This window comes from Aspergillus lucknowensis (assembly GCF_044049455.1).
Source record: "Aspergillus lucknowensis strain CBS 449.75 chromosome Unknown BJX67scaffold_50, whole genome shotgun sequence".
Classification (NCBI taxonomy): Eukaryota; Fungi; Ascomycota; class Eurotiomycetes; order Eurotiales; family Aspergillaceae; genus Aspergillus; species Aspergillus lucknowensis.
Genome location: NW_027263594.1, coordinates 118,431 through 145,575, shown reverse-complemented (window position 1 = coordinate 145,575; position 27,145 = coordinate 118,431). Strand labels below are relative to the sequence as shown.

The 27,145-nt window shown below is 51.3% G+C and overlaps 12 protein-coding genes across 12 annotated transcripts; 5 read left to right on the top strand and 7 right to left on the bottom strand.

Annotated features, from left to right (window-relative positions):
- Positions 1-58: 58 nt before the first annotated feature.
- Positions 59-1,790, bottom strand: BJX67DRAFT_254494 (Gfo/Idh/MocA family protein). The gene is made up of 3 exons (XM_071026275.1): positions 1,514-1,790; positions 1,429-1,449; positions 59-1,380 (listed from the first exon to the last, which is right to left on the bottom strand). Exons 1-3 carry the CDS (start codon positions 1,545-1,547, stop codon positions 218-220), a joined length of 1,218 nt encoding a protein of 405 aa, XP_070882561.1. The 5' UTR covers positions 1,548-1,790; the 3' UTR covers positions 59-217.
- BJX67DRAFT_254631 (putative mRNA cleavage factor complex component Pcf11) lies at positions 1,510-4,324 on the bottom strand. Its single transcript, XM_071026276.1, has 5 exons — positions 4,034-4,324; positions 3,484-3,930; positions 2,733-3,436; positions 2,487-2,682; positions 1,510-2,432 (listed from the first exon to the last, which is right to left on the bottom strand). The coding sequence occupies exons 1-5, from the start codon at positions 4,199-4,201 to the stop codon at positions 2,034-2,036; spliced, it is 1,914 nt and encodes a 637-aa protein (XP_070882560.1). The 5' UTR covers positions 4,202-4,324; the 3' UTR covers positions 1,510-2,033.
- Positions 4,325-5,120: 796 nt separating this feature from the next.
- BJX67DRAFT_384581 (uncharacterized protein) lies at positions 5,121-5,578 on the top strand (the record flags this gene model as incomplete). Its single annotated transcript, XM_071033689.1, has 4 exons — positions 5,121-5,252; positions 5,328-5,355; positions 5,406-5,415; positions 5,473-5,578. 4 exons carry the CDS (start codon positions 5,121-5,123, stop codon positions 5,576-5,578), a joined length of 276 nt encoding a protein of 91 aa, XP_070882559.1.
- A 424-nt stretch (positions 5,579-6,002) lies between these two features.
- BJX67DRAFT_254400 (putative microtubule binding protein HOOK3) lies at positions 6,003-8,766 on the top strand. Its single transcript, XM_071026274.1, has 3 exons — positions 6,003-7,810; positions 8,072-8,194; positions 8,310-8,766. Exons 1-3 carry the CDS (start codon positions 6,185-6,187, stop codon positions 8,502-8,504), a joined length of 1,944 nt encoding a protein of 647 aa, XP_070882558.1. The 5' UTR covers positions 6,003-6,184; the 3' UTR covers positions 8,505-8,766.
- Positions 8,767-9,466: 700 nt separating this feature from the next.
- Positions 9,467-10,206, bottom strand: BJX67DRAFT_384579 (SNARE domain- containing protein; the record flags this gene model as incomplete). Its single annotated transcript, XM_071033688.1, has 3 exons — positions 9,467-9,670; positions 9,745-10,135; positions 10,196-10,206. The coding sequence occupies 3 exons, from the start codon at positions 10,204-10,206 to the stop codon at positions 9,467-9,469; spliced, it is 606 nt and encodes a 201-aa protein (XP_070882557.1).
- A 459-nt stretch (positions 10,207-10,665) lies between these two features.
- Positions 10,666-11,711, bottom strand: BJX67DRAFT_253669 (histone H2A.Z-specific chaperone CHZ1). Its single transcript, XM_071026271.1, has 4 exons — positions 11,617-11,711; positions 11,051-11,255; positions 10,980-10,989; positions 10,666-10,906 (listed from the first exon to the last, which is right to left on the bottom strand). The coding sequence occupies exons 2-4, from the start codon at positions 11,213-11,215 to the stop codon at positions 10,719-10,721; spliced, it is 363 nt and encodes a 120-aa protein (XP_070882556.1). The 5' UTR covers positions 11,216-11,255; positions 11,617-11,711; the 3' UTR covers positions 10,666-10,718.
- An 817-nt stretch (positions 11,712-12,528) lies between these two features.
- hsp70 (molecular chaperone Hsp70) lies at positions 12,529-14,529 on the top strand (the record flags this gene model as incomplete). Its single annotated transcript, XM_071033687.1, has 2 exons — positions 12,529-13,275; positions 13,339-14,529. 2 exons carry the CDS (start codon positions 12,529-12,531, stop codon positions 14,527-14,529), a joined length of 1,938 nt encoding a protein of 645 aa, XP_070882555.1.
- Positions 14,530-15,502: 973 nt separating this feature from the next.
- BJX67DRAFT_253656 (putative mitochondrial GTP/GDP transporter Ggc1) lies at positions 15,503-17,326 on the bottom strand. Its single transcript, XM_071026270.1, has 7 exons — positions 17,023-17,326; positions 16,931-16,968; positions 16,824-16,865; positions 16,652-16,765; positions 16,464-16,597; positions 16,227-16,404; positions 15,503-16,177 (listed from the first exon to the last, which is right to left on the bottom strand). Exons 1-7 carry the CDS (start codon positions 17,108-17,110, stop codon positions 15,842-15,844), a joined length of 930 nt encoding a protein of 309 aa, XP_070882554.1. The 5' UTR covers positions 17,111-17,326; the 3' UTR covers positions 15,503-15,841.
- Positions 17,327-17,804: 478 nt separating this feature from the next.
- Positions 17,805-18,342, bottom strand: BJX67DRAFT_384575 (autophagy-related protein 8; the record flags this gene model as incomplete). Its single annotated transcript, XM_071033686.1, has 3 exons — positions 17,805-17,838; positions 17,904-18,136; positions 18,253-18,342. The coding sequence occupies 3 exons, from the start codon at positions 18,340-18,342 to the stop codon at positions 17,805-17,807; spliced, it is 357 nt and encodes a 118-aa protein (XP_070882553.1).
- A 699-nt stretch (positions 18,343-19,041) lies between these two features.
- Positions 19,042-20,752, top strand: hem13 (coproporphyrinogen oxidase). Its single transcript, XM_071026273.1, has 2 exons — positions 19,042-19,408; positions 19,464-20,752. The coding sequence occupies exons 1-2, from the start codon at positions 19,196-19,198 to the stop codon at positions 20,568-20,570; spliced, it is 1,320 nt and encodes a 439-aa protein (XP_070882552.1). The 5' UTR covers positions 19,042-19,195; the 3' UTR covers positions 20,571-20,752.
- Positions 20,753-20,757: 5 nt separating this feature from the next.
- BJX67DRAFT_363301 (uncharacterized protein) lies at positions 20,758-21,828 on the bottom strand. The gene has a single exon (XM_071030091.1). It carries the CDS (start codon positions 21,807-21,809, stop codon positions 21,075-21,077), a length of 735 nt encoding a protein of 244 aa, XP_070882551.1. The 5' UTR covers positions 21,810-21,828; the 3' UTR covers positions 20,758-21,074.
- Positions 21,829-21,837: 9 nt separating this feature from the next.
- Positions 21,838-22,771, top strand: BJX67DRAFT_363300 (uncharacterized protein). The gene is made up of 2 exons (XM_071030090.1): positions 21,838-22,220; positions 22,290-22,771. The coding sequence occupies exons 1-2, from the start codon at positions 21,979-21,981 to the stop codon at positions 22,408-22,410; spliced, it is 363 nt and encodes a 120-aa protein (XP_070882550.1). The 5' UTR covers positions 21,838-21,978; the 3' UTR covers positions 22,411-22,771.
- Positions 22,772-27,145: the final 4,374 nt, after the last annotated feature.

The window sequence follows — 27,145 nt, the reverse complement described above, 5'->3', positions numbered from 1 at the left end:
AGAATCGTTCTTGGCTTCCTTCTGTCTTTGCGCGAAGGCAATTCCTTCCTGGGAATAGAGCCTGTCTCGGGTGTTGTTGGTCATTATATAGACAACGTATCCGGGAGACTACTTGCTTTGTACAATAGTACCATGGTCGTGTTGGGAAATGCAGTCTTGACTCGTCCTTTATTTGGACCATATTAGCCACATTGCAGCCTAACTAGTCTAAGGGCTTCTACAGCTGAGTGGGATAGACGGTCGACTCGATCTTCTCTGGATAAGTCAACCCGTTCTGCCGTCTCGCCTCGTCCATCACCTCCATAATGACAATACTCTCCTCCCAAGGGAGGGTCTCACTCTCCAACTTTCCATCCCTCAGACACCTCGCCACCTCATCCGCCTCCCAATACATCCCCTTCCCATCAGCCGGGAAAGTAAACCTCTTTTCCTGAATCTCTCCCTCTCCCTTTGTAGGGATGACACGGTAAACCTCCGGTCGGAACGCAGGCCCATCAACCTGAATCTCGCCCTTCGTGCCCTGGATACGGATTGCGGGACGAGCAGAATTCTTCCCGTCCGGGTCCGTCCAGACACGAAGGTTTGTCGACGCCACGGCCTGAGATTGCCCGGGGTGTGTGGAGTTCGAGGGCGTGGTTGTTGGGAACGACAAGAGGATGGTGGTTGCTTCGTCTGCGCCGGTGAGGTGGTACGGCGTTATATGGGCGGATACACGGGACGGGGGCTTCCTTTGCTCCCTTGGAAGGGTGTGGTAGAGGGTTTGGAAGACCCAGGTTAGAGAATAGATGCCCACTGTCCACATTAGCATCTCAAGACAGGATATAGATGGTTTCAAAGGTCGGTGCATACAGTCAAGTAACGCCCCACCAGCCAAGTCTTTATTTACCATGCGGTGCTCAAGCCCAAATTTGTCCTCAGGCTTATCCCCAAAGCTCAGATCCGCCGTAACACGAATCACCTCCCCAATTCTCCCGGCCTTAATCAACTCCCGAATCTCAATACTAAGCGGGAAGTACCTTGTCCACACAGCCTCCATGAGGAACAGGTTCTTCTTCTTCGCAGTTTCGACAAGGATCCGAGTCTGCTCCGCATTCACCGTAAATGCTTTCTCGCAGAGAACATTCTTCCCCGCCTCCAGGGCCAGCATGACATTCTGGAAGTGGTGCGAGTGCGGGGTTGCGACGTAGACAACATCGACGTTGGGATCGGCCATGAGGTCCTCGTAAGACCCGTAGGCGGCGCAAGGGGCTGGAATTCCAGTTTCCGAGATGAATTTTTCAGCGCGGCCGGTTGAGGAGGAAGAAGAAACTGCTACGACTGTGTGGGAGATGTCTGAAGCATCGCGGGCAGAGGGGTCGCGGACGAGGTCGCGGACGAAGACTGTGTCGATTAGCAAATTTTCTTGTTTGAGGTTGGAATGGTACTTACCATCGGCGATCCAGCCAGTGGCTGTATGAATCAATTTGATTCCATTAGCGTTGACATTTGCTGAGGGGAGAGTGAGGGTTCATACCCAGGATGCCCCACCTAATGTTGTAGGGAGCCATGTCGGGAACAATGCTGGGACTTGATGTACTGGGAGGGGTAAGAACAATTTGAGAGGAGAATGACGAGTTCGACGTTTGAAAGAGCGTGATAGTGCTGGCTTTTATAATGAGGCAGGCCAAACGATTCCATTCCCACCACGGAGTTACGCCGTGCGGGTCGCTTTGCAGTTTCCGACGTCACACAATTTGATACAGTAACACCAAGAGCCCACTAGGCATGAATATGTGGAGCTGTGAATCATAAGAATGCGGAGACATCTTGAGATTGTTCTGCCCGCTTCAAACTCTACGTCTATATACAATTCCGGTTCGTTGAATGAGATAACAAATGACGCCAACACCTGGAGACCGTGAAATAGTGAGGAGATCTCTGCTCTCAAATGCTGAACAGCCGCCGGCTAAATGCATGTTTCCGGATCTGGAAGGTAAGATGAGGGGATACATCGATATGGGCGAAAAATTCGTCAAGTATATCCAGTAATGAGGTTACGCCGGCTCGGTCTTGATCCGCACGTTCTGGCCAGGTGAGTCGGTTCCCTCGGCTTTGCGCTTGCCCAACACTGAATCCGGGGTCCCTGTCCGTCCTGATGGTGTTGGGCCATCTTTGGTCACCTCCGCGTAACAGCTAGCATGGTACACCCGGTTGCCAACTTTGACTGCATCTTGCCAGATCCAGTCTTGGACGTCTTCTGACCATGTAGACTCAAACTTCTCCTGGCAGATAGGGCAAGGCGTGTTGCGCAATGTGGCATCATTGGGAGCTCGGATCCATTGTTTAGCTGGCCCTTTCTTTGCTGCACCGCCATCGCTGCCGGCGCTCTCGTTCGTACTTTCTGTCTCTGTGATGATCTGGTCGTCTCCCACTTCTCGTGATTTGATCCAATCCTGTCCGAAAGTTAGTCACAGAGCGCGCGGCCCTAGGGAGAGGGGTCCGCTTACCCGTTCATCGACGTACCAACTTCGATTTTGAGCGCGCCTTGCGGCGTCGGTCATTCGTTGATTGGTACGGAAGTGCCAGTCAAGATGGCGGGCCTTCTTCTCCTTCCCTTCTTCTGTTGCAAAGAACCGGCGGCCACATGTACCACATCTATTCGACCGCGCGTCGTAAAGACTGGTAATCAACATGGTACGCGGTCTACGAAAGTTATTAGATACCATGTAGAAAATTTACTCGGTACAACTTACATTTTGATAGACGCTGTGTTCATTTGAACATTCAAGTGTACTTCTGCGGTGTTCATCTGTGGCGTGGAGACAGGAGGTGTGTATCGTACTTGACCGGGTACTATAAATGGGAAAGTGGGAGTAACACTGGAGGAAGCTCCTGGGGGTGCCGAAGCGGCGGGCAGGAGGCCTTTTGCTCTTAGAGCTGCGATGAGCGGATTTTCCGGCGTTGGGGTCGGTGCTTGCGGAGCGCTACTGTGAATAGGCATTTGTGGGAGGACGGAGGGTACTTGTGGAGGGGGGGTAGGGTGCTGGCGTGTAGCCGTAGCTTTGATGAGTTCTGCAAGCGTTCCGGGGTTTAAGAGCTGCTGAAGTGGTTGGGAAAATGGTTGCGTCACAGGCGGGGTGGCTATTGTCGGGTTTGATGTAACTGGGATATGGGAAGAAGTGGGTTGGCTGGCTGGGATGGTGGACTTGGGAGCGAGAGCAGACACTTGGTCTCGGACAAGTTTTAGCTGTTCTTGGGTAAGTTGCTGGAGCTGCATGATACCCTGAAGGTCCAAAAGCGCCTTGAGTCGTTGCTGCACGGAAGGGTCGAGTGGATTATTAGCGAATTCATTTCGAGCGGCTGAGATTAGGCCGTCGATATCCCGGTTTAGTGATGAGATGTCGACCTCTTGTTGCAGTTGGGGTGTCGGAGTGGAACGAACGGGGATCGCATCGCCCTGTTGCTGGTCAGATGGTAGGCCTTGCCGGTACATAACAGACTTACCGTGGGTGGATATCCGTTAACAGGCCCAGATCTGCCCTGTGGAGGCTGGGATGTGGGAGGTGGAAACCGAGGGGCATTCTGGGGGGCCGTGGGAGTAGTCGCCCAGCCTGGAGGAGTCCCAACCCGGCTGCGGTTGTACACTTCCTGCTGGCCCCTAACCTGCTGCTGTTGGAGAGCTGCAGTCCTGGCCTTAATCAAGGCGTTTTCGATACTGCGAGTGATATCAGGAGGAAAGACTGGCCTCGTATCCAGAGATCCTGGGACGGGCTCCTTCCATGTCTTCAGCATCTCATCCAGCTTCCTGCGAGTTTGCGAGTCGACTAAGGTGTAGGCATTCATGAATGTCTGATACATGTTCCTGCCGAGGAACAGAGTGTAGGGAGTCCCAACGTTCTTCACGATAGAGTCGACTACATACAACGCAGGCAGTTTCTGAGCCGGTGGTGTCTACAACGCAAAGATTAGAAAGTGGTCATCCCATCAAACTACACACGGCGGTATCGCCAGAGACAGCAAAAATCAGCGGGGGGTCTAAGAGATTGTCACCTACTGTTCGAATATGGTTCTCCAGGACTCGGGAGATGGCCATTGCATGTTCGGTATTCTCCTTTGCAATGACGGTCAGGTTGCTGATCTGAAATCTGTCGTTTGTAGTTAGATCTTCCAAGGAGTTCTTGTAGTCCTCGGCGACTTCGTCGGATGCCAGGCCGGACGACATGGTGATGGTAAGTGGAAGTACTCAGGTGATCGAGGAAAGAAAGCAAAGGAACCAGCGTTCCAAGACCACTTGAATGTCAGCCTCTCACAAACTCTCCTCTTGATTTTTCTTTCTTTTGTCCAGACTTCTTCTTGATCGCTTTTTTTCTCCTCTTCTCTTGTTTTGTTCTTGCTTCCCTCCTCTTTCCCCTGTTTCTTTGTTGCGGACTCCTGGTTTTCCCCTTAACTAAGTGGAAATAATGGTTCTATGCTCACGCCCTTTTTGTCTTCCGGAAACTCGGAGAAGGAGGAAGGTGTCCAAACTTGTAAATGGTTGCTAGCTATCTTGGTCCAACCTGAGAAAACAACTAGAGGACGTAGACGCCAATCCCGCACCAGAATCTCCGAAACGAAGAAACGAATAAAACCCGCGAAGATCCACCACTCCTTGGATTGTATGGCTAACGCATGAGAAATCCCGCCCCGACTGATCCTCCGACGACAGCAACTCGCGAATGAGGCCCAGCAGGGTGATGGATGGAGGGCAGGACTCGGAGGGTATCCGCTCAGAGATGATAAACTACGACACCGCGGTTCAGAAAGCCGAGTGAGTACAGGGAAAACGAAGAACTGAAAGGGAAGGGTAAAGAATTAAGCGGACGAGTATCGAATTGAGCGGAGAGAATGATAAGTGGAGGAGGAAGTGAGGTGGCTGAGGGCGAGAAACGAAGTCGAAGAGGGATTTTGAGCCGTGACTTTAGTGCTGAGTCAGCAACATGTGATGCTGTCATTTCCGAGTCCGTTGAATGCATCATGCGGCCTCTTGCGATCTCACCACGGTGCCTCTCTGACAGGACCATCACTTGTTGCTCGAAACTGCATCTCATTTGTCGCAACAGGTCAGATAATTATCTACAAGTGGCTCCCGCCCTATTATCACTATGAAGTTTCTCTCTGCCGGTCTTGCTCTGGGTCTGGTTCCGCTGGTGCTCGCCAATTCGGTTCTAGTTACTTATCCGAAGAATACACCAGACTCGGTCATTAACAGTGCGAAAGAGTCTATCAGACAGGCTGTACGTCCTTGGTTGCGAAATATATGTTGACTACATGCATTGCGGTACAGTAGATGGAGTTCTAACTATCTCTAGGGCGGAACTATTACCCATGAGTACTCCTGTAAGTCTAAACTCCTTAAGCTCAAACATGCAGCTGACTTACTCTTCTAGTGGTGATTAAGTATGCTTTACCCGTTTACTGCCTCATCTCATGCATACCTGGTGCTAAACTTCCTAGGGGATTTGCCGCAGACGCTCCCGAAGCAGCCCTCCAGCAGATTTCGACGCAGTCGGCGTTATACAAACCAACAATTGAGCAGGATCAGCCCGTTTCGATTTCATGAAGGAAACAACGGCAAGGTAGTCACCGGTATTTGATTTGTCACGGGTTTTGCTATGAGAGCATGAATGCTCAGAAATTCTGGGTACACCATGATGAATAATGACAGGAGTTTGTATGGTATTATGGGAGAAAGACCTTATTGTTAGGCTGGCTTTGTATATATCACAGACAAGGGCGAGCCTTTATCAGAAAGGCGTTTCATGTGGACTGGATATTGCAGGAGGAGTCTTTGTCAATTGTTATGGATATTACCTTTGTAGCCCTCAATGAAATGCAAGATATAAAACTCAATAGATTCTGATGTTCAATTCAAGAAATACATTTCTACCTTCTGAGACAACTGTTCAGTGCCAAAACACCGAAGGTCCCTCATCCCATTTATCCACTATTGCGGACTAAACCGCGGGGCGCCTAATCTTGAAATCGCGACAACCTTCACGCGTCAGAACAACAGACACTCCCCTGAAACGACCTTGATCGGTCCCTCCCTGCGCTGAGGGCGTGATTACTCTGCGTCCACGGAGACACCGCGATTTGACGCCCGAACATTCCTGAGACTGATTGCCGTCCCGTTTCCACCCCCTCGCTGCTCCCCGCGTTGCCGAGCATGGAGTACCGGAGTACCGCCGTCGAGCTCGAAGCTCTGTTGACATGGATCAACAATAAGGACTTGGTCGGGCGATCGGTCCCAACGACGCAGGAGCTTTCCGACGGAAAGATAATTTGGGAGGTTCTACTGAAAATCGACGCTGAGACCCTTGAGGAAATTCCTCACCGCGACAGCGCGGACCGCCTGGACTACAAGGTTGAGAATCTGCAGAAAGCCCACGAATTCCTGGTCACCTACATTGAGAGTCATTCGGCGAGCTGGCCCGCTCAACTGGCGAAATATCTGGATTTAGAGAATGTCGCGAAAAACACCTCGGCCACAGACACCAACAAGCTACTTAAGCTAGTTCTTTTCGCGGTCGCCACTTCTATCAAATTGGAGGAGGGGAAAGAACCCATGAGCGCCTCAGCTCTGATATTGCGGAACTCGTTTATGAAACTGGACGACTCTGTTGGAGAATGCCTCCGTGAAATTATTACAGAAGCGGTACAGAAGCAAGACCGGGAGCTGGAGCTCGAGGCTCAGAATGCACAAATATCATCCGAGAACGAAAAGCTTCGGGGAGAAATTGAGAGGCTCAATCAGCTCTACGATGGCAGGAACGCTGCCATAAACGTACGCGACGAGCGGATCAAAGGACTCGAGGGAAATATTCGTCATTTGAATGAGCGCATCATAAATCTGAAGTCTGGCAAGGGCGATTATGGGTTTAGGGAAGAACATTTACACGTAAATGCTCGAAAGCAACAGGAGGACTTTATTGCGGACTTGGAGGACCGACTGTCCTCAGCTGAGGAAGAGAAAGACCGCCTCCGGAAGGAAGTCCAACTTCTCCGTGACAAAGTTGAGGCCCAAAAACACCTGCAAGATGAACTTGATATCCTGAACAGCCAGCACCAAAAAGTCCGGAAAGAGGCTGAAGTTGGAAGAAAGTATCGCGAGAAGCTGGGGGAACTCGGCGTTGTCGTGAAGGAAAACGACGAGCTCAAAAAAGAGATTAGTGCACTCCGGAATCAGATAAAGGTAAACGATTTGGAGGAGAAAGCGATGGCCGAGCAGCAGATAAAGCTCGAAAAATACGAAAAGATGGTATCACATATCGAACAGGATCTCCATGAATCTCGGGGCAGGAGAGAGGCGCTTGAGATCAGCAACCAGGTGTTGGAAGAGCGGGTACGCAGCCTCGAGGAAGAAATGAATCGACTGAGAGGGGGGCTTGGTGAGTCAGAGTACGAGGATTCTCACCGCAGCCCGACTCCTACCACGGGAACGAGGACACCAAACTTGCCTGGGAATCTACAGCAGGATCTTGAAGCTCTTGGTTTAGGGGAATCGACACTCTACCTGGAAGACCAGGAGAAACCCGACAATATCGACGACGTCGAGAGTTTCAAGGGGGATTTAGGCGACGAACATTCTACGGCAGTGCAGGAAGAGGACAAGGCCAAGCTTGTTCAAGAAATGCTGAAACCAGTCGAAGAGGCAAAGGAACGACTTGCAAACTTCATTACCCAGCATACTGGCGAGGGCTCGGAAGCTATCCAGCAATCTCTCGAGGATCTCACCAAACAGATTTCTGAGTTGATAGAGAAGGACCATGAAAGGCTAGCACAACGTGCACAGGTTAGTGACCCTTTGCCTGAGAATAGGCTCTTACCCTATGAGGACGATGAGGGTTTCTTGAATGAAAGGAGCACTGGTTGTCCTTCGAGGGCGTCGTCCTTATCCTCAAGTGTTTGCTCCCCCTCGCCCCAGCTTCGTTGTGATGGTCTCCGGTTCGGTCGTGGGGAGGTGTTCGTCAGGGTAACCTTCGACGATGCATCCAGCTTGGCTATGGACATAGGAAAACCGGGAAGGAAGATAGCTAACCTCACGTTTGAATAGTACATCCACCAACAGAACGAGCAAATCAAGACGCTTCGAAACCGAATAAGTCAGCTTGAAAAAGCGGATGAAGAAAGCGAAGCTAACAATAGCGAAGATGACGCTATCAGCAAAGAACGTGAGGTATGCATGCAGTTATCTTGTTGATCCTGGTCCGAGTTTCGCCTTTTGTCAGCAGATTATTAAATCACCCTTCCTTTACACAATGTTGTGCTAACCCAGTGCTCCTTGCCTCCAGTTCGAACTACAAAAACAGATTGAATCCCTTTCCCGCGAACTCGCGCTCATGAGCTCATCCTGGTATGAGCTCCAGGGCAAATTACACAACACCAATAATGTTCCTATCTCCAGGTATCGCCATGGCTCCGCTGGTTTGGTCGACGCTCAAAAAGGCTGGCTGGCTAGACAGAGGAGTGCCGTCGTTGGTAGATGATGCCATACTTGAGAGGGTATAGTGCAGTCATTCCCCCCTTCTTCCTTTTTTTATTTATAATTTTCTGTTGTATATGCATATCCACTGAGAATTACGCATTTCGACATTATCCATATTAGCGGCGGCATTGCTGTTCATCGCTGTTATATAGGTTGCATCAAAGAGAATACCTGCCAATAGTACCAATAGAGAGAAGAGAAGATTATACATCATATTCCGCGTCCGAGCCTAGGAAGCAGGTGTGAACTCGTCGACTGCTCCACGAGGAGATTTTCCGAGCTACCCAATTCACTGATCCTCACAACGAGAGCGATGTCTCACGCGGCAAGGGTCATGGGAGTCTGGTTGCCTGCGAACTCTTTACAGCAGCTCACTGCGCTGTGTCGACCGAGCCATACGCTACTGGGTGCAACTACTCGTCGTTAGAGTGTCATTCCCAGGCAGAGAGTACTCTCCCAGAATGAGAGACTTCCTCTTAGGTAGTGTATTGGGCCCCATTTGGTGAAAGACGAAATGAAATCGGCACATTCCATGGGATGGAGTGTCTAGTCCTGGCATCGCATGCACAGTTCTTGATGTTGATTGCGGTTTCGCGCTCCTTGGCCATCGGGTCGGGCATGCTAGCCTAGATTTGTGTTGCGTGATACTACTTTCGAGCTGGAAAGTCACTATAGAAGTTCTGAACTATTAATGATATCGTATAATCCTTGAAGCGACACCCCCTTTTGTCTAGCGTGATTATATACAGTACAGTACATTGCCGAGCAAGTATCATTAGCAGCCGTATCAGTCATGATCGGTCCAAAAGAAGCAAAGAAACTCCGAGAATGCGTGGGCTCGTGAAGGAATTATAGTAGGTAGAGGTAAATATGGCATGGATGGAACCCCAAACTCCCCAAGCAGAATGCTAGATAGAAAGTCGATAACTTTGCCAAATCGTAGAGCAAGAAAAGAGAAAAGTGTCAAGTAATCCACACGTAGAAGAAGATCAAAAATACGGCGGCGAAGAATCCAACCCACACCTTCCACCCAACACCCGTGCGCTCGGCCATCCGAAGCATACGGTTCATATTCCCTCGGATCCGGGTCCTGGTATTCTCGAACGAGTCGTTTAGTTCTGAGATATGCGTCGTGTCGCGGATTTCGTCGCCGATGGCGAGTGTGATCTACCGAAGCAAACGTCAATATAAATCCCTCGGGAATCGTGAAGAGGAGCAAGTAGCGAACGGCTGTGACTCACATCCTTAAGCATCTTGACCTTGGCGGTGATACCCTCAACCTCCTCATCGTTCTGCGATTCGAGGTGCGAAAGCACAGCGTCGGAGTAGTGGCCCCTATATCGCCCATATTCATCAGCGTCGTTCATCCATATCTCACGAGCCCATGCTGTACACGCTCGCTCACCGACGGTCTTTCGAAGTACGCACTTTGCATTCGGCGTCGCAGCTCTATACCCACCCGCAGTCCCATTTCCATTTCCACTTCCATTCATGGGTGCGCCGGTGCCGGCGCCCGGGTAACCACCATACCCATACCCGCCGACACTTCCCGGAGACTTGCTCGCGGGTCTTGAATCGCCACCGTAGGAGTCAAAGAGGGAAGAAGAGGCGCGGGGTTCGCGGCGGTGGAGGCTGAAGAGTGTTAGATTTTCTTCGCAAGCAGACGCGGAGTACGGAAAGGGATAAGTGTACCGTGAAGCCATAGCGGAGCTGGAAGGGTTCGCGGAGAGACGGAGGAGATTGATGGCGTGTCTGGGATTGGAGGGTTTGGGTTGTGGCAGTCCGCTTAGTTGGCACGCATGAAGACCAGATAAAATTCTGAAATCTCGGTTCGAATGTAGTGTGTTCGGATCTTCTGGTACAGTGAATATGTTATAGTCTGCAAGACATGCTTGCAGCGAGCTTCTCGTTGGTACAAGAACACAGTTGCCACATCAGTGTTTTTGCGGCGCCCAAGGCGGTCCAGACACGTGATGCGTATCGTTTCCTCAAGATGTTGTGTCGATGCTGTTGGTGCAACTTCAAGGTTGTTGTTTATCTTGGTGGGGTATGCAATCATGTTCCGTTGGTCATTCGGTATCGCGGATATGCCACGGTATTAGTTACATGAATCTGAAGTAAATGAGAAAGCCCCCAGTAACCCTGCGCCTTTTGAACTTCCGTGTGTCGCGCCCCGTCCGAAGAATTCATCTGTGCCATTAGATATCCCAATCAATCAGTGCGTCTTGTTGTCGTCGGTCGGCTCAAAATCTTCGTCATCATCGTCGTCCTCGTCCATCTCATCCTCCTTGATCTTCTCGGCGGCTTCCTGGAAGTCAATGTTCTTCCCGCGCGTACGCCGTCCACCGTTGATAATGTTGTCGGTCGAGATAGGTTCAAGGTTGTCGCCCTCGTCATCGTCGTCTGTAAATATAATCAATTAGCCTGCAACGCGCATTGAAGCTAGGTTCAGCGGACTGAGAGGAAAGAAGTCTACCTTCCGCCATCTAAGTCGGAGGATTAAGGTTAGCAGGTCTCGTCTCCAGAAAGCTAAATTGAACAACATACAGGCTCCTCGCCCTCGCTCTCCTCGCTTTCATCGTCATCTTCGTCAAGGCTCATTTCCATGGGATCGTCAACCGCCTTGCCTTTACCCTTGTCTAAAGCAGCGGCATCGGGAGGATATGCGGACGGGCCATTGCCCGGAAAAGTGGCTTGATTGTTGTCACCCATTGTTGCGGTGGGGTCTGTTAGGGTAAATAGAGTAGTAGGACTGGAAAGGAGCTACCAGAAGTAAATGAGACAATGAAGCTTAGGGTTCGGAGAGAGTTGAAGAAGAAAGCTGGGGAGAAGAGCCGGAGCTCGGGTGTTGTTGCAAGGGAGAATCACTCGAAACCCTTGGGTGACTGATCAGAAGCGCTGCTCCCGTGACGGCGCTTGCCCTGCTGGGCCATAACAAACCTCACCACCCCCAACTCCGACATAAGGAATACGATGTGTTGTACGGAGGGGTTCAAGGGATAGATACAAGAAAGCTTGGAGAGATGAGTAGAGCCGTTGATTAAGATTTACAGAAGCTGCTGATGATCTGGGTATGAGGCTGAAAAAATGTCAGGACGCGGCTGGGGCAGTACCAGAGAGATTGAATAGGTGGTAACTCCTGAGGTTCTGAGTGACGGTCTTCGATCAATGTCCAAGAGTGCCTGAAGGACGTGAAAACCTCTCATTGACCGCGAGCAGCAAAATACATTTAACCATGAGGCGGTCTCTCGGCGCCAGTGTGGTTTTATGCGTGTAATTCTTGGGCGCCCAATCGTTGAGTGCAGCTGCTTAGGATCTTGATGGGCGCAACCTCAGGCACCGAATGGGCCAGAGCAAGGCGTTACTCGGGCGACAAATTCCCTTTCACTTGTTTGAAGCGAAGCGAAGCACAAAGACAAAACTTGAAGAAATCAAAGGGCAAGGCGCTCTTACGTCACCCACACCCCGCCAAAGCCTTGAGTCAACCAAAAGTTGCAAGTGGGTTCCTTTTTTTGCCATCTCAGATCTGGGCGTCATCATGACCCCCTCTCAGCCAACTGAAGCTTCAGGCTTTGACAAGGACATCCGGGAGTTTTCAAGAATATACCACCCAATTAAGAGGATTGAAACAAGGCGCCACTCCAGAGTGAAGTGAAAGATGCAGAAAACCAACCAGAAGGCCCAGAACTCAAGGGCCGCAAGAGACGCCCCAGTAGAAGCCCATCGAACCCGATGGATGCCCATCGAAGCTGCCGCTTGCTAGAAGCTTCGCTGGAGCAGCAACACACCGCCCACCAGTATATCAGCCTTGCTCTTCGCACAATTCCCTGGTCCCCGTCTTCAAAATTTCAAATTTCTACCTATTTTCTGACCAAATCATCATCTCAGAGACATCGTGACATCCTCCCTTCCTGTCTCTTCTTCCTCCCGCTCTCCCTACTCAAATCAATACTTTTCACGAATTTCTTTGACCCCACCTAACTTTTTGACGAACCCCTCCTTTCCGACACACCGACACATCCATCATGGCCCCCGCTGTCGGTATCGATCTGGGAACCACGTACTCCTGCGTGGGTGTCTTCCGTGATGACCGCATTGATATCATTGCCAACGACCAGGGTAACCGTACTACCCCATCGTTCGTGGCCTTCACCGACACCGAACGTTTGATCGGTGATGCCGCCAAGAATCAGGTTGCCATGAACCCTCACAACACCGTCTTCGATGCTAAGCGTCTGATCGGTCGTCGTTTCGCCGATGCTGAGGTCCAGGCTGATATGAAGCACTGGCCCTTCAAGGTGACTGACAAGGGTGGAAAGCCCGTCATTGAGGTTGAGTTCAAGGGCGAGAACAAGCAGTTCACTCCCGAAGAAATTTCCTCTATGGTGCTCACTAAGATGCGTGAGACCGCCGAAGCGTTCCTTGGCGGCACGGTTAACAACGCTGTCGTCACTGTCCCTGCTTACTTCAACGACTCGCAGCGTCAGGCCACTAAGGATGCTGGTCTCATTGCCGGCCTCAACGTTCTCCGTATCATCAACGAGCCTACCGCTGCTGCTATTGCATACGGTCTTGACAAGAAGGTTGAGGGTGAGCGTAACGTGCTTATCTTCGATCTTGGTGGTGGTACTTTCGATGTCTCCCTCCTGACCATCGAAGAGGGTATCTTTGAAGTCAAGGCCACTGCTGGTGACACTCACCTTGGTGGCGAGGACTTCGACAACCGTCTCGTTAACCACTTTGTTTCTGAATTCAAGAGGAAGCACAAGAAGGTAAGCAAAAGCTTTTACTTTTACTTTTTCTCAATTTGAATTTGAATGCCAACTCAGATGCAGGATCTCTCCACGAATGCTCGCGCTCTCCGCCGTCTGCGCACCGCTTGCGAGCGTGCCAAGCGCACCCTTTCCTCTGCCGCTCAGACCTCCATTGAAATCGACTCTCTCTTCGAGGGTATTGACTTCTACACCTCCATTACCCGTGCTCGTTTCGAGGAACTTTGCCAGGACCTCTTCCGCTCTACCATGGAACCCGTTGAGCGTGTCCTCCGCGATGCCAAGATTGACAAGTCCTCCGTCCACGAGATCGTCCTTGTCGGTGGTTCCACCCGTATCCCCAAGATCCAGCGCCTCGTTAGCGACTACTTCAACAAGGAGGCCAACAAGTCCATCAACCCCGACGAAGCAGTCGCCTATGGTGCTGCTGTCCAGGCCGCCATCCTCTCCGGTGACTCCTCTTCCAAGTCAACCAAGGAGATCTTGCTGCTCGATGTTGCTCCTCTTTCCGTTGGTATTGAGACCGCTGGTGGTGTCATGACTGCCCTTGTCAAGCGCAACACCACCATTCCCACCAAGAGGTCCGAGACTTTCTCCACCTACTCCGACAACCAGCCCGGTGTGCTTATCCAGGTCTATGAGGGTGAGCGTGCTCGCACCAAGGACAACAACCTGCTCGGCAAGTTTGAACTCACTGGCATTCCTCCTGCTCCTCGTGGTGTTCCTCAGATTGAGGTCACTTTCGATCTCGACGCCAACGGTATCATGAACGTCTCAGCTATCGAGAAGGGCACTGGCAAGACCAACAAGATCACCATCACCAACGACAAGGGCCGCCTCTCCAAGGAGGAAGTTGAGCGCATGCTTGCTGATGCCGAGAAGTACAAGGCCGAGGATGAGGCTGAAGCGTCCCGTATCCAGGCAAAGAACGGCCTCGAGTCTTACGCCTACTCCCTCAAGAACACCCTGAGCGAGGGCCAGCTCAGCATCAGCGACTCCGACAAGGAGAAGGTCAACGCTAAAATCGAAGAGGTTATCAGCTGGCTCGACAGCAACCAGACCGCCGAGAAGGACGAGTATGAGTCCCAGCAGAAGGAACTCGAGGGTGTTGCTAACCCCATCATTTCCGCTGCCTACGCTGCTGCTGGTGGCGCTGCTGGTGGCGCTCCTGGTGGCGCTCCTGGTGGCGCTCCTGGCGGCGGTGCTGGCTTCCGCAACGACGGTGTCGTTGAGGAGAACGACGTCCTTGACTAAATGTGCCAAAAGCCTCTTGCCGGGTTTATTCGTTTCTCTCCCCAGGCGTGTAATGACCTTTTCTTTTTCAGGTTTCCTGTCTTAATTTTCATGCGTTTTTCCTTTGTTACGAGATTATGGGGATTTCTTTGCGCATGACAGCATAGATTCTAGTTTTGATACATGATGAACTGCAATGCAGATTGGGAGGGAAAAGTTCCAGAACCCATGAATGAAGACTAATACTTCAATATTCTCTTCTTTAAATTGTCAATCAGTAAGCTGTATACATTGACTACAGAGTTTTCCAATCGTTGAGACAGTAGATTTACAATAGCCCTTAATGCCGCTAGCTAGTTGATCAAGATTTATTGCTTGACAGCCCCATCAAACTCCCCATTCCACCACTTCGTCAATCGCTCGCCGCCGGTGCTCAGAACACTCCCAAATCCAATCTTGCTCGCGCGCTCGGGGTTCTTCTCCCTCTCTTCCCGTCGAATCCGGACTAGGGCTGCTGATGCCCCGATGGTCAAAGCAAAGATGGGATCGGCGGCTCTAATTTTCGTGGACCCAGAAAGGAAAGGGCGTTTATTAGAGGTGACGATTCTATTGAAAAGAGTTGGGGAGTATGGGGGAGACGGAGGAAGAGCGCAGTTGGGGAGACAGGGAAGGTTGATTAGGGTAGCTTTGGAATATGATAGGATGGTTCGGTTTGGCCGTGCACGGGAGGCATTAGAGGAAAGGAAGCTGAGAGGGACTTACTTAGATATCAAGTAGACGGGCATTATCAGTATTCTGGGGTTGTAGTTGAGCTTCCGTTGAAGACGTGAAAGTGACGAGAGGAGAGGGTTGGAAGCAATCTAGGCGGTGAGTTGTTTTCTCTCCCGGCTGCTTGCCCAAGAATGCCTTAGGGATTGATCTTCGAGATAATTAGTTTGGTTGGAAATTGCAGCGATTGAGGGTTGGCTTAGTGTATCAAAAATTAGTCCTGGAGGTTGCAGGAGTTATCAGTCGGTGCCAGTTACTGCTTTGTTCACGTGATGATGCAGCCGCCAGCGTGAAATCCATGTTGGCTAAGACGAGTACTGGTGGAAGATTACATATGTTAAGAGAGATCAGCATTAAGAGGAGTTGATTTCTTCAGATATCCTAACAAACCTGCTCAGCCGGAAGAGAGAATAATGTCTATCAAATACAAAGAAACAAGAAGGCTCTATCGAAGCACCATACAGCCTGAGAAGTCGAGCGAGAAGACTGACATGCTATTAAAAACTCCATATATCATATACCGCTTTCTTTAAATTTTAGACGAGTTTCGTTTTCAACAGGGTGCCTATACGACCTGACCAAAGGCAGGGATCAACGTCTGAGCCAGCCAGAAGCTGAAAACGAGCTTGGGCCCGGTCATCAGCAGCTTAGGCGTCAGGCCCTTGAAGAAAGAGGTGGGGCCTTCGTTCTTCAGCATGTTGGAGACGATACGGAAACCTGACTCGGGGTGTTCGAAGTTGCGGTTCTGGATGCGGGTCTTGATAACGTCAAGGGGAGCGGACACGACGAGAGAAGCGCTAGCACCACAGATGGAGGCGACAAAGTTCTGGCCCCAGGTGGCGGCGTTGTAGTCCTTCAGGCCGTAAATGTACTCCTTGGCAAAAGCGGATCCACCAAAAAGCTAGGATAATTAGCCTCAGCCATTAGCAGAGTTCGTGGGGGGTACAAACAGCGAAAGATCCAGGGGCATTACGGGCCGCAGTCCAGCCAGCACCACGGTAAAGCCCCATACCCTCGTCGGAGACAATCTTAAACAAGCCGCGACCGCGGAATGCTTCGGGGTTTGTTTGACGTTTGATCTTCAGAACGTCTAGAGGAAGCAGAATAATTTCACCGATACCGATCAAACTTGGAAGTAATTAGCACTATAAACATAAAACCACGAAAAAAAAACTCAAGATACGTACCTTCCAGCCGTAGCGTGCATAATAGCCTTGCCAGTGCCCTTTCCGAAAGCATTATCAAAGTCGGTTCCGTGGTGCTTAGCCAGGTAGTCGCGAGCGAACGGTTGACCGCCGTACTTGTAGATACGTTGGAGGACCTAAGATGTTTGTGAGCCGATGGGAAGCCGCACTGACTGCTCTTCTGCACCAACCTTGTATCCAGCGGCATAACCCAAGCCTGGGAAAAGAGAAGTGAACTTGCGGGTGAGGGGCGCCGTGGCATATTCTTTGAAGACGACTTGGTTGAAAGCGCTGGCAGACGTGATCTAGCACAGAATTCCGTCAGTCAATGGACACTCAACCACTTGGATCGCAACGGCCTACCCTGGTCTGGTTGCTCATCAGCCGTTTCGCAGTGGTATCAACCTGGAAACATAATTAGCATTTTGAAGTGCGTTTTTGCGGTGAATTTTCTCGGAATCGAATCGTACAGGGTGAAAAACGAGAAGTTCTGCAATTCCAGCGGTTCCTGGTGCTCATCAGTCAAATTACCGGCGCCGAGCTGAAGGCAGCGCACACATACCTGAGCCGAGAAGACGAGCAGTAGCCGATTCCCTCTTGACATCCTTGGCAGCAGAGCCAGCACCGGCATGGGCAAGTGCAGGAGACATTCCGATTTTGGTTTATCGAGTCCTATGCCCCAGAATTTTACCTCTTCTCTCAAGATAGATAGAAAAACAGCAAAAGTGAGAGTGTAAAAAGAAAGGCACCCAAGAAAAAGAGATCCGACACCCAGAGCCGTGCAGAATGAAGACCGTAGTCAACGAGGGAAGGAAAAAGACGCAAGCACACCGGTTGAAGAAGAGATGAGAGCGAGATCGCACTCCCCAACGGGAACTTTTTCGGCGTCGAATCGGAAAGCCTTGGGCTGCTGAACGGCACTAGTCCTCTTCGGGATTCCATTCCGGAGCTGATCCTCCGTTCTGATACTCTCGAGGAACTATATTGACCATAACATGGATAGTGGCCTGGTATTCCATTCGAGCGCAATATTAGTTGTCAAGCCTTGCTATTCAAACTAGTGTTACAGCTTGATCTCAAATAGAGCGCAACTTGGAACAGGATTGCATCGGAGGTTATGCCATTTGATCATCTCATTACTGAAAGGAAATTCGCCAAGAAGTCCATAAAGAAACGCACACAACTCCTAGGATAACGCCTGCCTATACGGAGTCACCGCCAGCTCTAACGGTCTCGCCCTAGGGCCGATCCCCCCAATCCCGGAAACCGAGAAACGATCTTGCAAAACGAGACATCTTGACCTGCGGACAATTACATACGAGAGAAGACAACGGTGATCCGAGTCTAGCAGTCGCCGAAAGTGTTCTCGCCCGAGTATCTAGAATGGTAAAGGTTAGCACGGACGTTTGTGAGTAACACAGCCAAGGTCCCGAAAGAACGTACGTGATATAGAGGAAACCATCCTCGTCCTTGTGTTCTTCGTAGATGCTGCTCATCAGCGCAGCAGTAGGCGGCAGCACTTCGTCGACGAAGATGAAGATTGCCTTCTCGGGAGAAAGCTTGATTCGCTTGCGGATGACATAGACGAACTGGCCGACGGTGAGGTCTGCAGGCACCAGGTACTTCTTCTTATCGATCGTCGCAATATCGGATTTCTCGACCTTCTCGCAAATTACCTGCTCATAGGTAGCCATATTAGTATTCTGAACAAGCGGTGAGGAGAAGGGCCAGGTTCCCATCAACGAGTAAATGAGGATGTTAGTCAAGAGAAGACGAAAAGGAGAAGGCGTACGGGGATGCGGTCAGAGTACTTTGCCCGAATACGCTCGGCTTCCGCCTTGCGCTTCTCGAAAGGGTGCTCGTCCTTGAACTTGGAACGCATGGTTGGTAGACGGAGCAGTAGATGGATGGAGAAACTAAGTCGAGACCTGTCAGGTCAGGGAATAAAATAGCAGTAGCAACGAAGATGGATAAAAGATAACTGAGGGACTGGTGATGATGATGAAATCAGGACGCAGGTATGAAAGAAGGATGGATGACGGCTGAAGGCAGAGATGAAGGTGACAAGCCCCGCGTCATGTTACTAAGGAGGGCTGATAAGCTTGTGGATCACAGGCAGCGGAGGCGGTGAAGCCCCACACGTGAGTCACGGTCATGTGCCGCAGTTGGTCAGACGGAGATTCTACTCAGTCACTCAGTAACGATGGTGAGTCCGAAGGGCCCTGTCATTTCTGGGCGAGGAACCATGTCCTGCCTCAATGACAAGAGTCATGAAGCCTGGTTTTGTCTGTGGATCTCTCTTGAAGTTTTTGGTGCTCCCGCTTGAGCCTCCATTTGATCAGCGGCAAGAACAGCTATTACAAAGCTGCAGTCACCCTGGGAATGGGGACTCGCGAAGAGGCCCTTGGAGGAGTCATCGTTTCTGAAAGCGAGTGGCCAGGGACGACATCTTTCGAATCCTGACTGACTCTAAACTCCGTCCTGCAGTCCAAGAACTCCCTGGACAAGGCACTTGGCCGAGGCTCACCTGACATGCAAACAATGCAAATATATTGTTGGCAAACTGTGCAAACTGCAGCGATATTCTCTGGGTTGGTCCCATGCTCGGCTCGGTTGAGCAACTTCTTATTCTTCGCCATTGCTCGACTTCTGGTGGTCCCACTTCTGGACGAAGCGTGAACCAAACCACCTGATCCTCCGGCAAAGCGGCCAAATTCTTGCAAACCACCTGGAGAATGGCGCTTCCTCGGTCTTATAGTATGCGTCTCCAGAGGCCGCTTCGCCAGGTTTCAGCTCCAAGCTGTCGCCGACATAGTAACCTCCAAGGGCCGTTTCGCAGGTATTACTCGGCGCAACAGAAGCGCGAGAAAGAGTCATTTACTGTGTGGCGCCCGTACTTGCGATTAGCTTTTGGCGTCCCGTTTATTGGAGCTCTCATTTATTCAATGGTACCACTCCAAACTCGTACATGGCGGTTGGGACGCGCCTAACAATGTGGTGCAGATGACAGGCGAGGTGACTGAACTAGATTCCCCGTCGATTGCGGAGATTGACGAGGCCCTGAAGAAAAAAGCCGCCGTCAGCGAGAACTCGCCAATGCGGCTGCGCATGGAAAAACTGGTCAAAGACCATCAACGGAAGATTGTGGACGAACTTAGCCGAATAGATGGAAAGCAATTCCAACAGGACACATGGACACGGCCGAATGGTGGGGGCGGTATCTCATGCGTTCTCCAAGACGGCAATGTTTTCGAAAAGGGCGGAGTCAATGTGTCCATCGTCTATGGAGAACTGCCACGCCCGGCTATCGAAAAAATGCGAGCAGACCACAAGTCCTTTGTCGGCGCTGATGTGGACTCATTGAACTTTTTTGCGGCTGGACTCTCCCTCGTGTTGCACCCTCATAACCCCATGGCTCCCACGGTCCACCTGAACTATCGCTACTTCGAGACGTCAGATCCCAAGGACCCGATGAACGGTGACAAGAACTGGTGGTTCGGGGGCGGAACAGATCTCACTCCGAGTTACCTCTTCCCGGAGGATGCCCAGCATTTCCATCGAACCATCAAGGAGGCCTGCGACCGCCACGACGCGACTTACTACCCCAAGTTCAAGGCATGGTGCGACAAATACTTTTACATACCGCACCGCAGGGAATCCCGCGGTGTAGGTGGTATCTTCTTTGACGATCTCGATGCCAACTTCCTCCAAAGCTCCTCCACGTCTTCGCAAAACCCGCAAGAGACCTTATTCTCCTTCGTTTCGGACTGTCTTACCTCCTTCCTCCCCTCTTACATGCCGATCATTGAACGCCGCAAGGACATGTCCTTTACGCCAGCGCAGAAGGAATGGCAACAGCTCAGGCGCGGCCGTTACGTGGAATTCAATCTTGTCTATGACCGCGGCACGAGCTTCGGTCTGAGAACGCCTAGTGCTCGTGTCGAGAGTATATTGATGAGCCTTCCCCGCACCGCAACATGGGCCTACATGGATCCTGTATCGGGTACGCGGACCGAGGCGGCCGCGGATGACGAAGAGACACCCGGCGAGGACAAGGCTGCCGAGAAGGAGATGCTGGACGTTCTCAAACATCCCCGGCAGTGGGTTTAGATACCCGCTCAAAAAACTTTCTCTGCATGTATTATATTCGAGGCCCATCGATATCAAGCTACATACTACATAATCGTCACTTGGACGTCAATACCATCTCTCACTGATGTGTGTCCCGCATATCTTGCGTATAGTTCTGGCGACCCTGCCTAGAAATTAAGACGTACACATATTCACGTCATGAAGTCATTATATTATATATTGATCCATTGAAGGTCTAAGAATGCCCTAGCTTTTTTTTTTTTTTTACACGAGACTGACTATAGGCCTCGAGCCATATTCTCAACCCATATCCAGAGCTCCGGCCATGCTCTTATCCTTGAGATACAAACAAAGTCCCACCTGCTACCCCGTCTAATACTCAGCCCGCACAGGACAGCGTAAATGATCACAATGGACGGATGTCAAACGCCGAACAAACGCGGGAAAGACGGAGCTCATTATGGATGTAGTTTACCCGACATATCTATAGCGAATCGTCGACTCTGGGGCCTTGCATAGGGATTAGTATTCAAGGCTATCCCTCGGTCTCTCCATTCTGCCTCGTCGTCTCGGAAATCGACCAAAAACACTAGCACTGCCAGAGCTGCGTCGGCTTGTCTGACTCGCGAGAGAAGCGCGTAGATCCCGTGCATGGTCGGTGTTATGGTCATGGTCGTATTCATCAATCATCATGCTCATGCTCATGCTGCTCGTATCAAAGGCGTCGCCGCCTCCACTCCAGCGCTGTAGAAAACGTCTTTGTGCTTCTGTTTCCCGGTCCCGCTCTCTTGCCGGTGCCCTGGGTAGACTGCGGGCGCTGCTTGCGGTGCTCGTGCGGAAGGGATGCTGTGTGAAACTGACTTCATCTTCGTCATCGTCGAATTCGGCATCCGTATCAGTGTGCTGCCACTCCTCTTCATCACCGGCCTCAGCTTCGGGAATATCGTCATCCAAGTCCCGTCCTTCCTCTTGTTCCAGTTCACTCATATTCCCAACCCCATCATCAGCACTCGGGATCTCATCATCCAAATCAGGCTGATTATCGAAATCTTCCTCACCCTCATCTTCATAATCCGCAAACTCCTCGGGAACATCATCATCCAAATCTCGCTCCATATACTCCTCATCAACACCCTCCTCCTCTTCCAGGCCTTCCTCACCATCCTCTACAAGCCCATCTTCCTCTTCATCTGCCTCAGCATCCGGAATATCGGCGTCCAGATCTCTCTCCATCCCAGTATCCTCCTCCTCATCCATCCCACCAGCCCCTTCCCCCTCCCCACCCCCCGCCGCAGCAGCTGCAGCCGCCGCAAGTTCCGCATCAGCGGCAGCCATCGCCTCCTCCCTTTCCGCCTCCTCCTCCTTCATCCCCAGCATCGTCTTCGAACACCCAGCCGGCCTAATCCACGAACACCCAAAGGAGGCGATGTTGTTTTTGCGCGCGCGCAGAGCCCGTTCTTCGAGGATAAGCGCCGCTAATGTGTCTCTTGCGCTTGAACCGCTGCCACCGCCGGGGAGCCCCGCGTGTGGCGTATTGTTCCCGCTGCGGTATTGCGATGTGCTATGCCGTCGGGTTTGGGCTTGGGCGGCGGAGGTGGTATTCGCGGCTGAGGGATTTTCGTTAAGCTGTGCGGATGGGGTTCGCGGGCTGAACCAGAGGTCGTGGGACTGTAGGTTTTGGTGAAGATTAGTTTTCGATGAATGGGGAGTGGATGGGTTGGGGGGAGGGGGCCATACGTCGCGTGGTGCGAGGAGTGGAAGGGAGAGCATTTTTGTAAGCTCTCAGAGGGATATATATGGCAGAAAGATGCGTAGTAAACTTAGTCCATCAAATCAATTGGCTTCGTATGTGTCTTAACCCGCGACTAGACTTCCTGTCTCGTCGGAGCTTGACCGACTGGGATCACAACACGCCCTCTTGGATGCAATCTCCGGCAAGTGGCCCCGATAAAGTCAAACAATCATCGACTTTTGAAGACGAGTCGTGATCAGATTATAGAGCCAGATTACGGCACTGGTTGGTCGCGAACTATGATATTCGAGAAAGACGAATTTGATGAGGGGGACCAAAACAACGATTTCTGTGATGGAGGAATTTGGTTGAGGCGGCTATGGAGCTTGCCCGCACCAGCCAGCGCGGGGAAGTGAAGAGTCCTTGCGAGCGAATCTGGAATGTTTTGTCTTCCAAATCAGACTCGATGAAGGTTCTTCAAGATTTCAGGGAGGAGAACTATCTTTGTTTCTAGATGATAGTGGTTCAAATTTTCTTCATCAACTCGCTGAACATGTAGGGGCTCAGCTCAGCTCCATAGCCTCCAAATATATCCAATATAGGGCTTCACGTCCGATGAATGATACGTGCAGTTGGGTCCGGTTCATGATTTACAATTGGGACGCCAAGCGACCCCCCAGCCAACATGCCAGAACTTATAATCGTCTTCGGACTGTATCACAGCATTTGAAAGGGTCGAAATGAAATATCCTTCCTTCTTTCGGGTTGCTTTACGCGAAGAGGAAGACATTTACGTCTCTCTTCATTCTTATAGATAGAGAACTGTGATTAATATCGAACAAGGGCTACAAGGTATCCAATATCGCTCTCGAGTGGTTACCTTACCGTCTCTCCTGCTCTGTCCTTGGGATGAAGATCCCCCCTCTGGAGGTGAACTTCGCTTTCCTTTCATCGCAAACATGGGGATCAAAGGATCAGTCAGGACCCAAGAGTCGTGTGCACTCGTGCTTGTTTCAGATAAACCTTCTGCAGCTTGGTGTCAAATCGTAGGCGAGTCACAGGGACCTTGCTGCGGAGAGGAAACGGCTCCCCTTTTCAGAAGGTCCGTATTCCTGCCGTCTGCGTCTGGTGCTGTTGGTCTGTAATTCTGGGGGTCGAAATGCACCAGTGATCGAGTGCAAAACACTTGATCCTGAGATTGGAGAGAGCAGGATGGTGATTTTCAAAGTTTGATGCTGCCGAATTCGGGGGTCGACAGACAACTGCACTGGAGAACGGAAGCCTGCTGTTCGAGAATTGGCTTCCCTTCCGCTGGGCGCTTTCTCGATTCAGGCCCGGTGACGGACAAACAGGGAACACCCCATTCTTGCAAGAACAGGACCCATGATCACCATTTGAACAATAATCTTCGTCCTGTTGACACTGGGTGGCAGACGACTGAAAACAAAGCGAAGTCCGGTATTCGGCGGTTTGGAATAACTTCCGACTTCTTCCGAAAAGTTGCAGTCTCCCACTCCACCTGCGGCGGTACAGTCGGTGAACCCGAAAGGGACAAGGCTTGGGAGGGAGGATCGGGCGATTCCGGAGATGGGGAACATTGGCGTCTCCGCTCAGTCATGTGATGGCTTTGCCGGTGCACCTTGCGGTCTGCAGCTGATGGAGCGATTTGGCTACTTTGACGAGCCTGTGCTTCGGGTGTCTGAATCACGCCATGAGTCTTTCGCAAGCTGGTGTCAGGCCACGATTAGCCTCATTCCTCTCTCGAGCCACTGCCGCCAGGTCAGTGCTGTGGAAACCGAAATCAAGGTAGAAAAGAAGAATAGCCCCCTCTTTTGGTCCGCCTGCCGCATCAGCATGGTCGTAAAGAGAAGATGGTGTCTCGTGTCCCCCAATTAGTGAAGTCCGGGCCGCCTTCGGTCGTCGTTACACTGCATGCGGCTGGGGGTGGAGGGGAAACCGTAGGAATGGGGTCAATCGGCAAGGTAATCATAATACAACATCCATCGTGCTGGTGCGCTGCTGCTCGAATGGTATGTTAGCGTCCAGTCGAAGACGGACACATTAGCAAGCATGGGGGAAGTTGGGCATCTTTTGCTTTATGTATTCTTATTATCATCGCAATTCCCAAACCCCTTATCAGCCAGTGCCTTTCGAAAGACCCGCCCTGTTTTCTATTCTCGTAATGCCCGGTAAGCGCCTGGACGGTTTTCGTATGTGACGAACCACAAGACCGCCCGTCACGTTTTCCGAGCTGACTTTGAAGGCCACCCATTGGCCGGGGTCGCCCACAGGCGCATTCCATTGAGAGCTGGGCTCATTCGTGGATGCGAAGGTTACGTGGCGAGGTTATGAAGTGCGAGATTCGAGGTAACAGACTGAACAAAAGTAAGGAAAGCACCAAGATGGTTACTTTGGCATCGGGTAAATAAGAAGGTGAGAAGAACGGTTGACATCTTCCCGAAGTCGACTCGATGAGCTTCGCAAGTATCACTCGAAGCGAGTCGATGACTTGAATGGATGTGCTGGAGAAACTTCAACGGGGCCAATCCAAACGCAGCCAGGAGGGTAAGGTGCGGCTCGGAGGCCCCGATTTCGGGGGAGGAAAGAGGGGAAGTTTGGTTCTGCTTCGGAGATTGGGGGGGGAAATGAGCTCGGGGGAGGGGTTGGTAATTTTTGGAGGGGACAAGAGGGAGGAAAGGGGGGTGTTCCGGGCTGGAAAGGGATAGCGCGCAGCTTGGCCGTTGTCGGAACTTGACTCATTATCCCAAGGTTGCTGGCGGGAGTGGTCACATTGCCCAGCTCCGTACCAGTAAGTGGCCAATCTGGGCATGCCAAAAATACATATGTTGATCGCGGCTGTGTATGAGCTAGTACAGATAAATTACCACCAATCGCCCGACAACATGTGCTTGGGCGTGGGGAATGCAAGTCCTTTTGGGAGGGGAAATCGTGCACTTTTCCGGAGCGTCTGAGACCACCCACTGCCCAATGCACGGTTTGGTGGCATGTGCCACCAAAATCTTCGCTCAGAGCTTCTTCTGGTCGCGTATTCTCATTACCTTTTTCGTATTCTTGGTGTTCAAGACTCCAACGATAATGCTGACACCTTGGGCTCCTCTTTCTTTTGACTCTTCCTCAAGAGAAGGAAGGACACAGCAGTCCGCCGGACTTTTCCTTTCTGCTTCCCGATATTATTCGGGTATGATTGCGGACCGTTGGGCGTCTCTGCCTCCTATCATTATCAGGCAACTTCAGCTTCAGTCGTTCCTCGATGGAGCGTTCCTGTGCCCATGCTTTTTCTTCCGCCTCCACGCCATCGGGTTCTCTCTTCTTCTTCAATGTTGAGATTTTCCTCTGGGAACGAAGAGCTGACCATGGGCGGATTGGCGTCTCCAATCCATGCTGACCAACTGCTTGGGACCACAGGTTGGATAAGCACTGCATCCTTGCAACTGCCCCACCCAGTCATGTCCAATCACCCATTCGGCCGGGTCTTTTTGATCTCGTTAAGGGCGGAGAAGGAAAAAAAAGCAAGCGAGCGTGAAGGATGGCACTGGGAGTGTTAAAGCGACTCTTCATTTGTTTCGTGGAGGTGAGTAACTTCCAATCCCTTGCTTTGGGTGCCTTCTTTTCCAGACTCCAAGTGGAAAAGCGTGGATTGGTTCTGTCTGATTTGAGGGTTTGCGGAAGTTGAATCCTTGGAGTGGCGAGTCCAGATGCGCTCTCGAATCTGGGCTCACGATCTTGGACGCATATTGGCTTGAACCTTCATTGTCCTCCAGGCTTATTATCCCCATCGCCATGATCTGCATGGGACCTATCCCGGGATGCATGGCGACTGAACCTCGTCAACAGGGCAATGGGGTGTCATATAATGAGCGCCAGAATGAACATGGTGACCCTGACTTCTGTTGATCCATCAAAACTAGTTTTCGGTTCCCTTCGATGCTCGACTTGCAGCGATTCGAGTTCTTCGTTTCTTCTTTTCAATCGAATCAAATCCCTGGCCAACCAGTGGCTGATCCGCAGGGCTTCGGCGGTTTAAGGTTGCCTGGGCCGATGGAGAAATTGCATGGCGAGGAAGGAGACACCGGGTGTTCACGGGATTGCGTTCACCGAGAGGAGTGACTTGAATTAGCAGACCGGGTTTGTCCCGTGGGATCTTAGCGCTCTTCGAGGGACTCCTTGACCACCAAACTACGACGGTACGGCGACGGGATTCTTTCACCGGTGATGGCTGCCGAGAGATGTGCGTAAAATAAATAGAAATACCAATACCAGGGTGTTCCCACTAGCGTCCCTTCAGTTCTTCTGCGTTGCTTTTCTGGCCCCACCAACTTGGATCTTGACGTAGGAGGAACCTAATCTTCTTGTTAAAAGGTTGAAAAGCGTGTGGGCTGATTGGCTGCTTCTCGCTTATCACCTGCTCCCCAGAGTGAGTCTTGTCGTCGTCCATCCCGACTTCGTCCAAATCGCGAAGATGGAAGGGCTTGACTCCCGTCATTAGAGGACACAACAGAGAGGAGCGGAAAGCCTTGGGGCGTTTGAAATAGACTCTGAGTTCGGTTGATGGAAAGCTCTCCTCGTTACTAGCACTCCAGAACTTTTCTGCTGGTCTCACATGTGAAGACCGTGCCGAGTCCTTGACTTCGAGAATGGCTTTTTTTGGCCAGGAGCGGAAGCCGCCGAAAACGCTCAAGCCAGGGGAGGAGGACTCTTTCGATTCCACCGAGTGTGCGCCAGCACGAAGAAGGGCGTGTATTTCTTTTTCTTTTCCGTCCTTTTTCTCCGGTCGTCCCCAGAACCAGAGAGACTTGTCCTTTCATTCAGGCTGGGCTAACTATGCCCTAAAAGAGCAAAC

What these genes read in the sequence shown, in the direction of transcription:
- BJX67DRAFT_253656 (XM_071026270.1), bottom strand. Translation starts at nt 17,110, where the DNA reads ATGTCTCCTGCACTTGCCCATGCCGGTGCTGGCTCTGCTGCCAAGGAT. An exon ending in AACTTCTCGTTTTTCACCCT is followed by an intron (nt 16,866 to 16,930) that starts GTACGATTCGAT and finishes TTATGTTTCCAG; the next exon opens with GTTGATACCACTGCGAAACG. An exon ending in GTTATGCCGCTGGATACAAG is followed by an intron (nt 16,598 to 16,651) that starts GTTGGTGCAGAA and finishes CAAACATCTTAG; the next exon opens with GTCCTCCAACGTATCTACAA.
- BJX67DRAFT_254494 (XM_071026275.1), bottom strand. Translation starts at nt 1,547, where the DNA reads ATGGCTCCCTACAACATTAGGTGGGGCATCCTGG. An exon ending in CATTAGGTGGGGCATCCTGG is followed by an intron (nt 1,450 to 1,513) that starts GTATGAACCCTC and finishes TGATTCATACAG; the next exon opens with CCACTGGCTGGATCGCCGAT. An exon ending in CACTGGCTGGATCGCCGATG is followed by an intron (nt 1,381 to 1,428) that starts GTAAGTACCATT and finishes TAATCGACACAG; the next exon opens with TCTTCGTCCGCGACCTCGTC.
- BJX67DRAFT_254631 (XM_071026276.1), bottom strand. Translation starts at nt 4,201, where the DNA reads ATGTCGTCCGGCCTGGCATCCGACGAAGTCGCCGAGGACTACAAGAAC. An exon ending in TTAACGGATATCCACCCACG is followed by an intron (nt 3,437 to 3,483) that starts GTAAGTCTGTTA and finishes GACCAGCAACAG; the next exon opens with GGCGATGCGATCCCCGTTCG. An exon ending in GTTGGTACGTCGATGAACGG is followed by an intron (nt 2,433 to 2,486) that starts GTAAGCGGACCC and finishes ACTTTCGGACAG; the next exon opens with GATTGGATCAAATCACGAGA.
- BJX67DRAFT_363301 (XM_071030091.1), bottom strand. Translation starts at nt 21,809, where the DNA reads ATGGATGAGGAGGAGGATACTGGGATGGAGAGAGATCTGGACGCCGAT.
- BJX67DRAFT_254400 (XM_071026274.1), top strand. Translation starts at nt 6,185, where the DNA reads ATGGAGTACCGGAGTACCGCCGTCGAGCTCGAAGCTCTGTTGACATGG. An exon ending in GGCTAGCACAACGTGCACAG is followed by an intron (nt 7,811 to 8,071) that starts GTTAGTGACCCT and finishes ACGTTTGAATAG; the next exon opens with TACATCCACCAACAGAACGA. An exon ending in CTATCAGCAAAGAACGTGAG is followed by an intron (nt 8,195 to 8,309) that starts GTATGCATGCAG and finishes CCTTGCCTCCAG; the next exon opens with TTCGAACTACAAAAACAGAT.
- hem13 (XM_071026273.1), top strand. Translation starts at nt 19,196, where the DNA reads ATGGCGCTTCCTCGGTCTTATAGTATGCGTCTCCAGAGGCCGCTTCGC. An exon ending in GAGCTCTCATTTATTCAATG is followed by an intron (nt 19,409 to 19,463) that starts GTACCACTCCAA and finishes AATGTGGTGCAG; the next exon opens with ATGACAGGCGAGGTGACTGA.
- BJX67DRAFT_253669 (XM_071026271.1), bottom strand. Translation starts at nt 11,215, where the DNA reads ATGGGTGACAACAATCAAGCCACTTTTCCGGGCAATGGCCCGTCCGCA.
- BJX67DRAFT_363300 (XM_071030090.1), top strand. Translation starts at nt 21,979, where the DNA reads ATGTTGTTTTTGCGCGCGCGCAGAGCCCGTTCTTCGAGGATAAGCGCC. An exon ending in CTGAACCAGAGGTCGTGGGA is followed by an intron (nt 22,221 to 22,289) that starts CTGTAGGTTTTG and finishes AGGGGGCCATAC; the next exon opens with GTCGCGTGGTGCGAGGAGTG.